The sequence below is a fragment of the Desmodus rotundus genome, chromosome 12 (genome assembly GCF_022682495.2).
Source record: "Desmodus rotundus isolate HL8 chromosome 12, HLdesRot8A.1, whole genome shotgun sequence".
Taxonomy (NCBI): domain Eukaryota; kingdom Metazoa; phylum Chordata; class Mammalia; order Chiroptera; family Phyllostomidae; genus Desmodus; species Desmodus rotundus.
The window spans coordinates 38,800,311-38,812,791 of record NC_071398.1 but is presented as its reverse complement, the minus strand read 5'-3'; the positions used below and the strand labels follow the sequence as shown (position 1 = coordinate 38,812,791).

General features: G+C 54.6%; 1 protein-coding gene across 4 annotated transcripts in view; it reads left to right on the top strand.

The window, feature by feature from the left end:
- Nucleotides 1-7,607, top strand: part of NUMBL (NUMB like endocytic adaptor protein) — a 28,975-nt gene extending 21,368 nt beyond the window's left edge. For 2 of the 4 annotated variants that reach the window (XM_053916045.2, XM_024577523.4), the window contains exons 8-10: nucleotides 1,430-1,732; nucleotides 4,599-4,721; nucleotides 5,487-7,607. In XM_053916045.2, coding sequence (XP_053772020.1) covers nucleotides 1,430-1,732; nucleotides 4,599-4,721; nucleotides 5,487-6,106 — 1,046 coding nt within the window. In that variant the 3' untranslated portion in view covers nucleotides 6,107-7,607. Of the gene's footprint in view, nucleotides 1-1,426; nucleotides 1,733-4,598; nucleotides 4,722-5,486 lie in introns of all 4 variants that reach the window. The other 2 variants (XM_053916044.2, XM_045185613.3) reach the window with 1 other exon arrangement.
- Nucleotides 7,608-12,481: the final 4,874 nt, after the last annotated feature.

Sequence of the window (12,481 nt, the reverse complement as noted above, 5' to 3'; positions counted from 1 at the left end):
GCACTGTAGAGAGCACTTGACAAGCTGCTCACAGCAAAGTGAGAGCTCACAGAGTGCGTCGTGACCTGCCCAGCACATCCCGCCCCGCTTCACCCTTGGCGCGGTCACCCGGGTGGGGCCGCTGCACTTGCGCAGGAGCTCTTCCCCTCTCGGAGTAGAGCAGCGTGCGCTGCACGGAGTTGTTTGCTGAGTTTTTGTCTGATTATAAAGCGTGGACCGTTAACTGCCCCAGCTGACCCTCTGAGGAGGCACGGGGTGGGGGGAGCGCAGCAGAGGGATGTTTATCTCGGGTTTACAGTTGGGAAACTGGAGGGGACTTCCTGAGGTCACACGGTGAAGGGATTGGGAGCGGGGGCAGGGGAAGTTTCCTGGTTCCAACCTGTCCCAGGCTGTTTCTACTGCCCTGGGCCAGGCCTCACTGAGAGTGTCATCACCTCAACTCGGAAGGTGGGAGAAGAAACGCTGGGTGACTTCCCTGCCCTCTCTGGGCCTGAGTTTAATCTCACTGGCACTCAGGCTGCAGCTAGAGTGAGACCCTGATTGGAGGGTGGGTGGGTGTTTGTGTACTGACAGGGGTGAGGGGACCCTGCCATTGAAGAGCACACCTTGTGCCAAGTGGGAGGACAGGTGTCCCTCAGAGGACAGTCCCAGAGTGGAGGGAGCCCAGGCTGAGGGGCTGGAGAGACTTGAAAGCCCCCCAGAGGAAGAAGTGGCCAAGCTGGGTCTAGAAGGATGGGCAGCAACGGGAGGAGGGGAGGAGGGGAGGAGGGGAGGAGGGGAGGAGGTACCTGAGGTGGGAAGAATAGTGGGAGGTAGACAGAGAGAAGAGCAGACAGCATGACAGATGAAGACAGCGTGAGGTGGAAAGACCAAGCCGGAAGGAGAGACAGGTTAGGATAATTGTTTGGACCACCAACTCCAGAGTCAGCCTGCCTCTTGCTAGCCCTGGCTTAGGCAAGTTGTTTACCGTTGCTGGGGCTCAGTTTCCACATCTGTAAAATGGTGATACTGGTGGTATTGACCTCACTGGGTGGTTGTAAAGGATGAATGAGTTCATTGCAAAGCACTTGGAACAAGGCCTGGCACATTGGTCATGCACCAAGTAAGTGTCTATTAAATTAGTCAGAAAAGGAGACAGAAGATCTCAAAGGGAGAAACAGGAGAACAACAGAGGAAAACAGGTTGGTGGCAGAAAGCTAAAGAGACACAGAGGTCAGGTTGGGGGACATTTCCTCAAGGGCACCCTGGGGAAAGTGGTCTTGACTTGGGTGAGGGTGGGGGGCATTCAAGGCCATGACCAGCCTGTCTTGAGGCATGTACATTGGGTGAGGAAGGCAGCCTTGCGGGACGATCAAGGGGATCAGGTGGGAGAGGCCTCGAATGCCAAGGTGAGCTGCCTAACCCCCCATCTCCTCCATGTCTCCAGCAGAGGCCGCAGCTGCCCCCACTGCGGCTCCCGGGCCTGCCCAGCCTGGGCACGTGTCCCCGACACCAGCCACCACATCCCCTGGCGAGAAGGTTGAGGCAGGCACCCCAGTGGCTGCAGGCACCCCAGCGGCTGCCATCCCCCGTCGCCACGCCCCCCTGGAGCAGCTGGTGCGCCAGGGCTCCTTCCGTGGGTTTCCGGCACTCAGCCAGAAGAACTCGCCCTTCAAACGGCAGCTGAGCCTGCGACTGAATGAGCTGCCATCCACACTGCAGCGCCGCACTGACTTCCAGGTGAAGAGCACAGGTGAGCCCCGGGCTCAGGGGATAGAAACACTGGGGTCAGTGCCGCTGGCTGTATGCACAAGATCAGAGAACCAGTGGCGGGCGCCACAACTGGGTAGCACTCTGCTGTGCACAGAGGTAGGGAGGTGGAGCACACTGTGATCAATTAGCAGTGTCTGTCCCTGGCAGGGGAGAGTAGAGAAGTAGGAGAAGTTATGACGGATCAGCAGTGTCTGCTATGGACAAAGGATAAAGAAAGGGCACCAGTCGTGATCAATTAGCAATGTCTGCTGTGGTTAGGGAAAGGCCGGAGGTGGCGTGTGTGTGTGTGGGATTGATTAGCCATGGGCAAGGGGAGGAGGGCAGCCGCACCCAGGACATGCTTTTGTTCAGGAGGAGACTGGGGCACCACAGACTAGTGCCCCCTTCAGGTCGTTGCCAGTAGAGCTGTGAGATCTGGCCGGGTGAAGCATTCAGCTGGGAGTAATGGAGGATTGTGATCAACTGGTTAACAATGTCTGTCTAAGGCAGGGAGACTAGAGCGACGGCTTACATCACAATCCCCGAACAATGTTTGCCATGAGTGAAAAAAAGGAGCAGGTGGCACACCACATGAGTAATTAGCAAAGATTCCTGTGGGCAGGGGAGAAAGAGAGGGCAATAAGAGTGTTATGTTTTCACCCGAGGACAGACTGCCAGAATTCCGCCAGAGGAACCATGAGGTGAAAGGCACGAGCGAGCACGGGAATCGCAGGGTCAGGGAGCCCGGTGATGGATTTGTGATGTCACTTGTGGGCGAAGGACTGGGCCAGGGCAGCGCCCACCGTCACTGCTTAGCAGTGTCTGCCATGGCTGGTGCTAGGAGAGAGGCTGCAAAAGTGTCCTATTTTGTTTCAAGGGAAGATGGAGTTACAAGGACCAGTCCTGTCTTCCTGCGTTTGGCCAGGAGAGCCATGAGGTCTGGCCAGGTGAGGGGTGAGGTGAGCAAAGAGTTCAGTGGGGAACAAAAGCATTGTCTTTGATTGCCAGTGTCTGCGTGGGACAGGGAGAGGAGAGGTGGTGCAGTGCCGTGCTTTGCCTGAGGGAGACAGGCAAAGTCCTGCAGTCTGGCCCACTCTCCTGCCTCCAGAGCCCAAATCAGAGACGTGTGCCTCTCAAGGCTGCAGGGACTGGTGTGGGAGGTGTTGATCTGTATCCAGGAGCTGGGCTGCTGCAGAAGGTGACTGCAGAGAAGATGCCAGCGTGTATTGAGAATGAGATGCGCTTACTCCGTGTCCTGTAGCATGCCTTTTTTGCTGTCCCTTTGCCACCTGACATTAAGCAGCCCCCAGGGCCGTCACACATGCTCGCTGGGAGGTGGCAGGCCCCTGAGGCTATACTTGGAAGCCTTGCTCCTGCAGCCATTTGCTCACTTGTGTGGCTGGGACTTGCCGCACAAAAATCTCACTGACACACACAGACTTCAATTTGCCACAGGTGTCCCACACACTTCGTGGTCACACACCTAGTCACGTGCACACTGGAATCACGCACACTTGGAAGTTGCACAATCAGATGTTGCAGTTACACACATTTAGAAAGCACAGGCCCAGAAATCACACACCCAGGTTTACACTTGCAAACCACACACCAGCTTTGTGCAGGCTTGCAAACACATTCGTATATCACACAGGCAGATTGGCTCACACTTGGGAGTCACAGTCAAGTGGCCACACACCTGGATTTCAGTCACACTCAGATGCCACATCCTCAGAAGATGCACACTCATTTGCATGAACACACACAGCCATCATATAACTGACCTGGAAACCAGGCACCCCCACCTGTGCACCCCCACATCACACCTGCTAACTCCCACAGTCAGTTTTTCTCCTGCCCACTGGAGCCTCACGCGTGCGCCCTGGGAGACAGACGCCTGCTGAGCCGTCTCAGGCACTTGCCGCACACCGCGCCCGGCAGCCCTGCGCTGTCTGTTGTTTGCTCGGGTGGGACCCTGGCTCATCCAGGGGCTCGTGAGGCTGCCACTCCTGCTCGGTGTCACCCCGGCACAGGCACATCTCTGCCCTCGTGACGTATGGGCCAGTCGGGTGGGTGGACTGGGCCCCACTCTGCCACCCAAAGTGGGACAAATGATCCCCAGCCAGTGGACAACGGTGTGGCCAACATCCATTCTGAGTGGTCGGTGCTCTTGATACATATGTGATCAAACATATTTTTTAAATTAATATATGTTAAACATTTCAAATATTTCTTCTGGTGTGTGGCTACAGACAAGTGCTTCTTGAGGTCCTCCCTGATCTGGGGTCCCTGTGACTGTCCGCTGCCCAACTGTCTGGGAAATTTCCCAGGGCTGAGAGACCAGAGGAGGAGGCTGACAACTCCGTGACCACATCAAGAGTTTATGAAGGGAACTTACACATGAGGCCCATCTTGGGCAGTGGCAAGACGACATGAACATTATATAGGACAGGGGTGCAGGGGTGTGACCTGCCCCCGATGAGGGGAAACAGCTCACCTGCTTGCTCAGGTCTGGGCGATGACCGTTGCGGGAACCAGCACGTCCGGGCAAAGCACAGGGGCTGATCAGACAGTCTCCGTGGGGATTTACAGGAAGCAGTCTCTGTTTGGCCCCGACTTAGCTTGCGGGTCCAGCAGTGGCCACGTCAAGGAATGGTCTCTGCTGTACACCAGTGTCACACACTATTTGTACCACTCAGATGTCACACTCACATATGCACAGAGGTATCATTTTTGTGGCTGTGGCCACTTAGTTACTGCAGAATGGACCCACCGACCCACACGCCTTGTGAGAAGGCCACCAGAGGCCCACGGGCCCAGGACAGGGAGTGGGCCTGGTCACTGACCTCCACCTTCCACTGACTCCCCAGTGCCTGAGATGGAGCCTCCTGGTGCCAGCGACAGTGACAGCATCAACGCTCTGTGCACACAGATCAGCTCGTCCTTTGCCGGTGCTGGAGCGCCAGCCCCGGGGCCCCCACTGGCCTCCACAGGTAAGCCTGGCCCTTCTCCCAGGGAGGGCGCCTCAGGGCCCCTCCTGCATTCTCCTGCTCCGTTCAGGGCTGCCTCAGGGCCTCCGGGAATCTTGGAATCCCACAGGCTGAGACCCATGGGTCATCTGAGGGCTGCGGGATCACCTTAGACCTGTGGGATCATTTTAAACCTTCCTGCCTTAGAATAATACAATTCAGAAACCTAGAGCCTCAGAGTCCCAGAGTATTCGAATCTAACAGATCTGGAACCATGAAGCCGTGGCATCTCACATCTTTGGAGGAGTGCTCCCTGAGAAACAGCACCAGGGGGTCGGTCACCTTAGGGACACAGGCTTGTCCTAGAACCGCGGGAGCACCTTCAAATCGCAAACAATGTAAATTTAAAACTCTAGAATCTTAGAAAACACAAACTTAAAACCATCGAGCCTTACTCATTATGTCAGAGTAGTACAGTCTGAGACTGACTCATGGAGTCTTAGAATCTTAGCCTCCTAAACAAATCATTCTCACAATATTAGAACCAATGGCGATATTGAAAACAGTTAATTTAATAACGGGTTTGGTTCTGACCCACCGGAAGCGAAGCTGGCCTGGGTGCTTGTCAGTCCTGCCTGTACTTTTACATCTGGGGCCTTAGAATCTAGAACTGTGTTCTTTTAGCACTGCAGAACCATCCTTTGGTCCAGGGAGGGTTCGGCCAGGCTCCAGAGCCTCGGGCTCTTTCCGACGCAGCCCCTGCCCTCACCTGCCCTTTCCTCTGTCCAGGGACTTCTGCCTGGGGCGAGCCGTCCATGTCCCCGGCAGCTGCCTTCCAGCCTGGGCACAAGCGGACCCCTTCGGAGGCCGAGAGGTGGCTAGAAGAGGTGTCCCAGGTGGCCAAAGCGCAGCAGCAGCAGCAGCAGCCAGTGTCCGCAGTGCCCACTGTGCCCCCACCCCTACAGCCCTTCCCTGCCCCAGTGGGGCCCTTCGATGCCGCACCTGCCCAGGTGGCCCTGTTTCTGCCTCCCCCACACATGCAGCCCCCTTTTGTGCCCACCTACCCGGGCTTGGGCTACCCGCCCATGCCCCGCGTGCCTGTGGTAGGCATCACACCCTCACAGATGGTGGCCAATGCCTTCTGCTCAGCCACCCAGCTCCAGCCCCAGCCCGCCACGCTGCTCGGGAAAGCTGGGGCCTTCCCGCCCCCGGCTGCACCCAGTGCCCCTGGGGCCCAGGCCCGTCCACGCCCCAGTGGGGCACCCTGGCCCCCCGAGCCAGCACCCGCCCTGGCCCCTGAGTTGGACCCCTTTGAGGCCCAGTGGGCAGCATTAGAAGGCAAACCCGCTGTAGAGAAGCCTTCAAACCCCTTCTCGGGCGACCTGCAAAAGACCGAGATTGAACTGTAGCCCGAGCTGCCCTGCCCACCCCAGGCGCCCCACGCCTAGAAGTGAAGGCCTAACCTCTCCCCTCATCCTGCTCCCTGGGGCGCACCCCGCAACATCCCCTCTAACCTCTCCTCTTCACCACCCCGCAACCACGACAGAACCAACAGTGTGATGCCCAGGTTTCGACAGGATGGAATTCAGGGACGGACCCAGCCTGGCTAAGGAACCCATTTCACTGCCAGACTCAGGCTGGCGATGCCTGTTTGCCCTCGCCCCAGACACGGGGGGACAGCCACAGTCCCTCCGAGTGCCCTCGGTTCAAACTACATTTTCCAGTTTCTGTTGTTGACCTTCCACCTTCCAGTGTTGGGTGGGATAGGGGAGGGGTGCCCACTTAGGGGCTCACCTGGGCCCCACACAGGTCACCCCCCCATGCACAGCACAAGCAAAGGGCTTCCCTCTGCCCGCCCACTGCATTCACTGCCAATGCTGTGCTCAGCCCTGCTACCCCTTTCCCCCACTCCACGGCCCACATCTTCCTTGGGCCAAGGTCTCATGGGGTCAGGGGCCAAGTTAGGGGCCCAGGAAATGGCTGAGGGGAAGGGGAAGGAGATGCTCAGTTACCTCACGTCCGTGCCCGCTGGGGAGGGGTCCAGAGCAAAGGGGAGCGGTGCCTGGCGGGTACTTTTCTATCTTTTATTTCCAGATTTTTTTGTATCTAAACTTGCAGATTTGTATTATACCAGGACAGCCAATAAAGGAAGAGTATAATGGTGCCCCTCAGGAAGGCGGGGTGTGTGTCGGGGCGGGGTGAGATCGCACAGCCCTTCCTCCTGAGTCACCCCCTCAAACAGGAGGGTCTCCCAGCCTAATAACCTGAGCCAGAGCCTAGCAGCAGGTGGCAGCCGCCCTGGCGCTGGAGAGGTGAGTAGTAAAGGGTGCCCAAAATTAATCACCCCATTTCTGATTCTACAGATTCTGAACCAAGGAATTAAAACAATAATCTGCTGCTAATAAGTTCAGTATTAAAATCCCTTCACATAATGAGGTTTGGAATAGCATATCTTTGAGCTGGCAAATTCTTGTATCGTCAGTTTTTGCTCTGTGGCGTAGGCCGAAGTGCCGTTTGACGGGGCAGCATGTTTTTAAGTCTGTCTTGTTTCTTGGGCCCCTTGATTGAATCTACAAGTTATATATTTTTAAATATCTAATATGTAAATTATATACTTAAGTCTTTATCGCTCTTTAAAATGAGGTGGTTGATTTGGTGAGACCCAGTGTCATGTCCCCATTTGATTGGGTGGGGGAGTTGGGTCGTTCACCCGAGGTCACACACCTGCTTCACGCCGACCTCAAGGCCAGTCAGTCCACCAGGCTGTGAGGCAACAGGCCTAGGGACTGTATTACAGCCCATCACTCAGCTGTGGATCCTGGACTCGGGGACATGTGACAGGTGACTCTGCCGGGACACCAAGGGGGGAGCAAAGGACTCTGCTGGAAATGAGCCACACTCTCTCATCTCCAAGCCTTTGCAGATGTCATTCCCTCTGCCGAGAACACCCTTACCTGATGCTGTACCTTCTCCCAGAGAAATTTCGCTCATTCTTCAAGCCTCTTACAAGTGGACTCTCTTCAGAGACCCTGTCCCACCCCTCGCCATACAGTCCTGAGAAATTTATTTTTTAGAGAGGGGAAGGGAGAAAGGGAGAGAAACATCAATGTGGAAACATAAATGTGTGGTTACCTCTCATGTGCCCCCTACTGGGGACCTGGCCCACAACCCAGGCATGTGCCCTGACTGGGAATCAAACCAGTGACCCTTAGATTTGCAGGCTGGCACTCAACCACTGAGCCACACCAGCCAGGGCCTTAGAAAGTTTTTAAAAACCTTTGACCCTTCAGTCTGAGTCAGGAGCACTGCCCCCAAACCTGGATCCTACAGGGCCCTGACTGCTCTGCCTCTGTTTCGCCATCCCGGCTCTGATCAAGCCCGGTTGCCACTATCTGGTGCCCCACTGGATGGAGTGAGGGGTGGGTCTGGGGCGCCCTTGGTCACCACAGTGTGCCAGCACAAGGCCAGGCACAGAAGCGTCAAACTTAGCAGTTCACCTCTGCAAACAGCTGTTGAGTGAGGGGGCCAGAAAGGCACAGGACTTGGACAGGGATGATTCCAACTATTGGACGGATGGGGAAACTGAGGCCACGTGGCGCACAAAATCAGGGACAGAGGCTCCTCTTCTCTGCCAAAGGCTATCTTTACCCAAAACCTTCCCTGTGCCCACAGCAGGCTTACTTAGAGCCCTCACCACCCCACCTCCGCCCACACACACACCAGTCCGGTGGATGCAGACGTTCTGGTGTGTGGACGTCCAGGCTCCCCAGGACCTCCACGGGCTCTCTGGGGCCAATTTCCCCATCTTCCTTCCCACGTGTGATGGCCACACCCTCTTCCAGGTGCTTCTCCTTCCACAGGCCCATAGATGTGGGGCTGACCTCTTACCCTGCACTTCCCCCAGACTTGGACTCAGAATAGACATAGGGACAACCCCGTTGACGTCCCCGTCCTACCGGTGACCTGGTCCCACTAACGCAAAGTGCTGCACCCCATCCCCTTCATGGAGGTCATTTTGGAGTGGACATGCACATCAGGCTGGTTCGGTGCCCCCTTTCCAGTTCAGCTGCTGCCTCTGCCCTCCGCGGGGCCGCTTGCTGCCCCCTTAGCCCAGGTCTTGCCGCACGAACAACCCCCAGCCCCCGCTCCTGCGGAGCTTACACAGATCACTCCTGCGGGAGCGCGGTGCAACAGCGCCCCCTTGTGGTCCTGCCGTCGGGAACTCGGCGGGGCCTCATTCGGTCTGGCTCCGAAAGAGAGCCCAGCCAGACCAGGCTCACGCAGAAAAAGTGTTTTAGAAATTGGAGTCTCAGTCATGAACAACAGTCTCCTTCAGGCTCTGGCCCAGGCGTTTGCTCCTCTAAGAAGTCCTCCCTGACTCCTCCAGTCCTGTGGTCCAACGGTGCTTCCCCATCCCAGCCCTGACCCTTCGCCAGTTTCCCCGCTATCCCGGCCTGGCCCTCTGCCTCTGCCTCTGCCTCCCCCATCCAGGCCCCACCCTCTGGGTTGTCATGTAGGCCTTTGAGGGTAGGGACAAAGAAAGGCTGCCTTGGTCACCACTGTGTCCCCAGGATCGCCCAGAGCAGACACCTGCAGGGCACCTCCTAGGGAGCATTCGTACACTCTCAACCCGTATTCTGTTTTGTTTTATTTAATAGTTTTATTGAAATATAATATACATATAAAATTCACCTGCTTTAAGTGCTTTAACGATTTAGGGTGATTTTACAGACTACAACCATCACTACAATGCGATTTTAGAACTTTGCCATCATCCTAAAAAGACCCTGTGCTCACTTGCAGTCACTTCCTATTCCCACCCGGGCCCCAGGCAACCACTGATCTACTTTCCACCGCGTGGATTCTTTCCCTCGATTTATATGCACGTTCTGGATGCTGACTTCTGTCATCAGATATTGAGTGCTAAGGCTGCAGTGACCCACGGGCCCTGCTCTGAGGAAGCTCCAGGTCTGGCAGGGGCATTGTCTAATGGGAAATCTGTCCAGTCAGTCATTCATTCGAAATATGTATTGATACCTACTGGGCACTTCCCACGTGCCAGGCACCACTATTCTAGGATGTAGGGATGGAGCAGTAGGGGAAAGGGGGGGACAAAAATCCTGCTCTGCTGGAGTTGATATTGTAAGGAGAGGATAAAAAAATAAACAAGAAGATGTGTGATACGATGGCTGGTTGTGATGATAAGTATTTTGAAGGGAAAAAAACCCTGTCCTATCTAGAGGAAGGGAGAGAGTGTGATGAGTGCGATTTGAGGGCAGCCAGAGAGCACGTCTCTGAGAGGAAAGCATTTGATCAGAGATCTGGCTGAAGCGCAGGAGTCACGACTTTATCTGAGGGAATGTGTTCCCATCAAAGAATGTGTTTCCTGGGGTGGGCGCACACAGCCGCAGGAGGGCTGGAGGTCTGGGGAAGGCAGTGGGAGATGAAGTCAAAAAGTTACGGAACAGCTGCGCAAAGCAGCCCTTTCCCAAGGCACTGTGGCAATGACAAAACACCCCACACACATTTCCACAGGTCTCGCAGGCACTGACCCTGGGTGAGAGTCACAGCCGTCAGCTGCTGGGAGCCGCAGGGGTCTCTGTCCTTCAGACTTCTGTAATGGGATGTTGAATTGGAATTTTCCAGGACCTCCTGGAATTGCTTCCAGGGCCAAAAGTGGCCAACTACCCCATAGCCTAAGTTTGAGGTTGCAGTGACAGGAACCAGCCACCTAACCAAAGAACTCACTGAGAGAACCCTGGGCAGGCCCGGCTTCCATCACCCACCCTGTCCTCCCTCGGAGATGGATGGGGCGGAGAAGACAAGTGCCAGAGGGTAGAGTTCTCGAGAGAAGAGACCTTTCTTTCTCCTGAGAACTTGGAGTGAGGTTTCAGCAGTTTTTTCCCCTCAAATATTTGTTGTGAAAAGTATAAATGTATGGAAAAGTTGAGAGACTAGTATGATAAAATCCACATACCCTCCGCCTAGAATCAGCGGTTGTTAACACGTCATGCTGTTTGTTTTCTCTGTCGCTGAAGCCACACTCGTGCTTGAACAAACACGCACACACAGAACCCAGGATCTGCTGAGCCATCCTGAGTCTTGGCTCCCCAATCCTTCAGCTCATGTCCTCTGAGAACAAGGCCATCTTCTCACCCAAAACACCATCGTCACACCTAAGAACAGTAGCAATCACTTCAAAAGATGATCTGGTATCCAAGACTGGGCTTTAGAATGAATGAAAATGAGAATCTGGTGAAAATTGTCATTAAGGTTCCCTGTAACCTTGTTACCAGACAGGGAGCCTGGCCTTGAGCAGGTCTGCCCAGGGCCAGCCAGTAGGGTTCTTGACTTCGTGCAGGAAAGATTGCACAAGACTGTGAGGACACATTTATAAAGCTGGGGACGGTGAGACAAGGAAGGGCCTTGTCTAGCATAGAGAAAGCAGCAGGAGAGCCTGGGCTGGGCTGCCTGAGCTCACTGGGAAGTCAGAGAAAAGGGGGCCGTAAGGACAGGTTCATGGGATTAGCCTGGGACCAGCTGCCGATGCCCACTGCTCTCCTGGTGAGTTTAGGTGATGTGTGCCTGCGGGGAAGAAGAGGGGGAAGGGAATGGCGCTGGCTGCTCCCCAGAGGGAGAGCCTGCAGGGTCCTTTGCTTTGAGGCTTTTACCTCTCTCTTGCAGGTGGGAATCTCAGGGGAGGGTTTCAGTAGAAAATTCATCAGTTTCCCAGGTACCCCCTTTCAGGGTCAGGGTCTCCACTCTTGGTCAGTGACAGGGCAGGGAGTCGTTAGTCATCGTAGCTGGCCCTGGCGTCGCCCACCTGGCTCTGCTGCTTCTCTGGGCCTGGAGCTGAAACACAACTGAGGCCTAGAGGTTATCTCTCAGGAGGTGATCTTTTGAATCTGGCTGTAAACTTCTCAACCAGTTTATTCAGCTCTTTGTCTTAGTTTTCCTAGTCCACCTGTCCTGGCTTACTGGCCTCTCTTAGCTTTTACCAGAAGGAAAAATAAAATTGGCATAGAGTAGGGAGGGGCAATCACTTAAAAACAGGATGAAATTACCCCCCCATCTGCAGGGGAATGTAGCCCCCCCTTATCTGCAGGGAGAGGCCAGGACCCTCAGGGAATGCCTAAAACTGTGGATAGTACCAAACCCTAAATATATTCACTATATTTTTTCCTATATATACATACATACATGCATACACACATATGTCAACGTAAGAAACATTCAAACCTGCAGAGAATTTGAGCCAAACTGAAGACAATTGCCAGGAAACAAAAACCTCAGCAGATTGAGCAAATGCTCCAGAAAATGGCAGTTTTGCACCTTATTTTATACATTATAATCAAAGGTGGAGGCATAAAGGGGCTACAGCAAATCTCCTGGTGATAGATTGGGGAGGCAAGAGAAAGCAAAGCCTGGGCGGGGGCCCTCTGGGTTTGGAAGAAAAGTAAAATGAATGACATACGCTTGTTGTACATCGGCAGGGACAGGGCAGTTAACAGTCCACAATTAACCTGGTGACAGTGTCAGTGAGGGGACTTGTGATCTCATCCCGGTCAGTGGTTGTGCAGAGGGGTCCGGAAGTAGGAAATCACTCTGACATTCCAAAGGTATGTTATCACAGATGCAAAAGAGGCTCAGTTAACGTAAAGACTGACTTTTGCCAGGGAAGATTCTGGCCTAGCACATGACTGCTCCCCATGATTGCTGTTAGTTAGAAAGTTTTAATTTCAGAGCATCCTGTGTGGCTGCTTTGGTCTCTGAGTTTGTGAGGC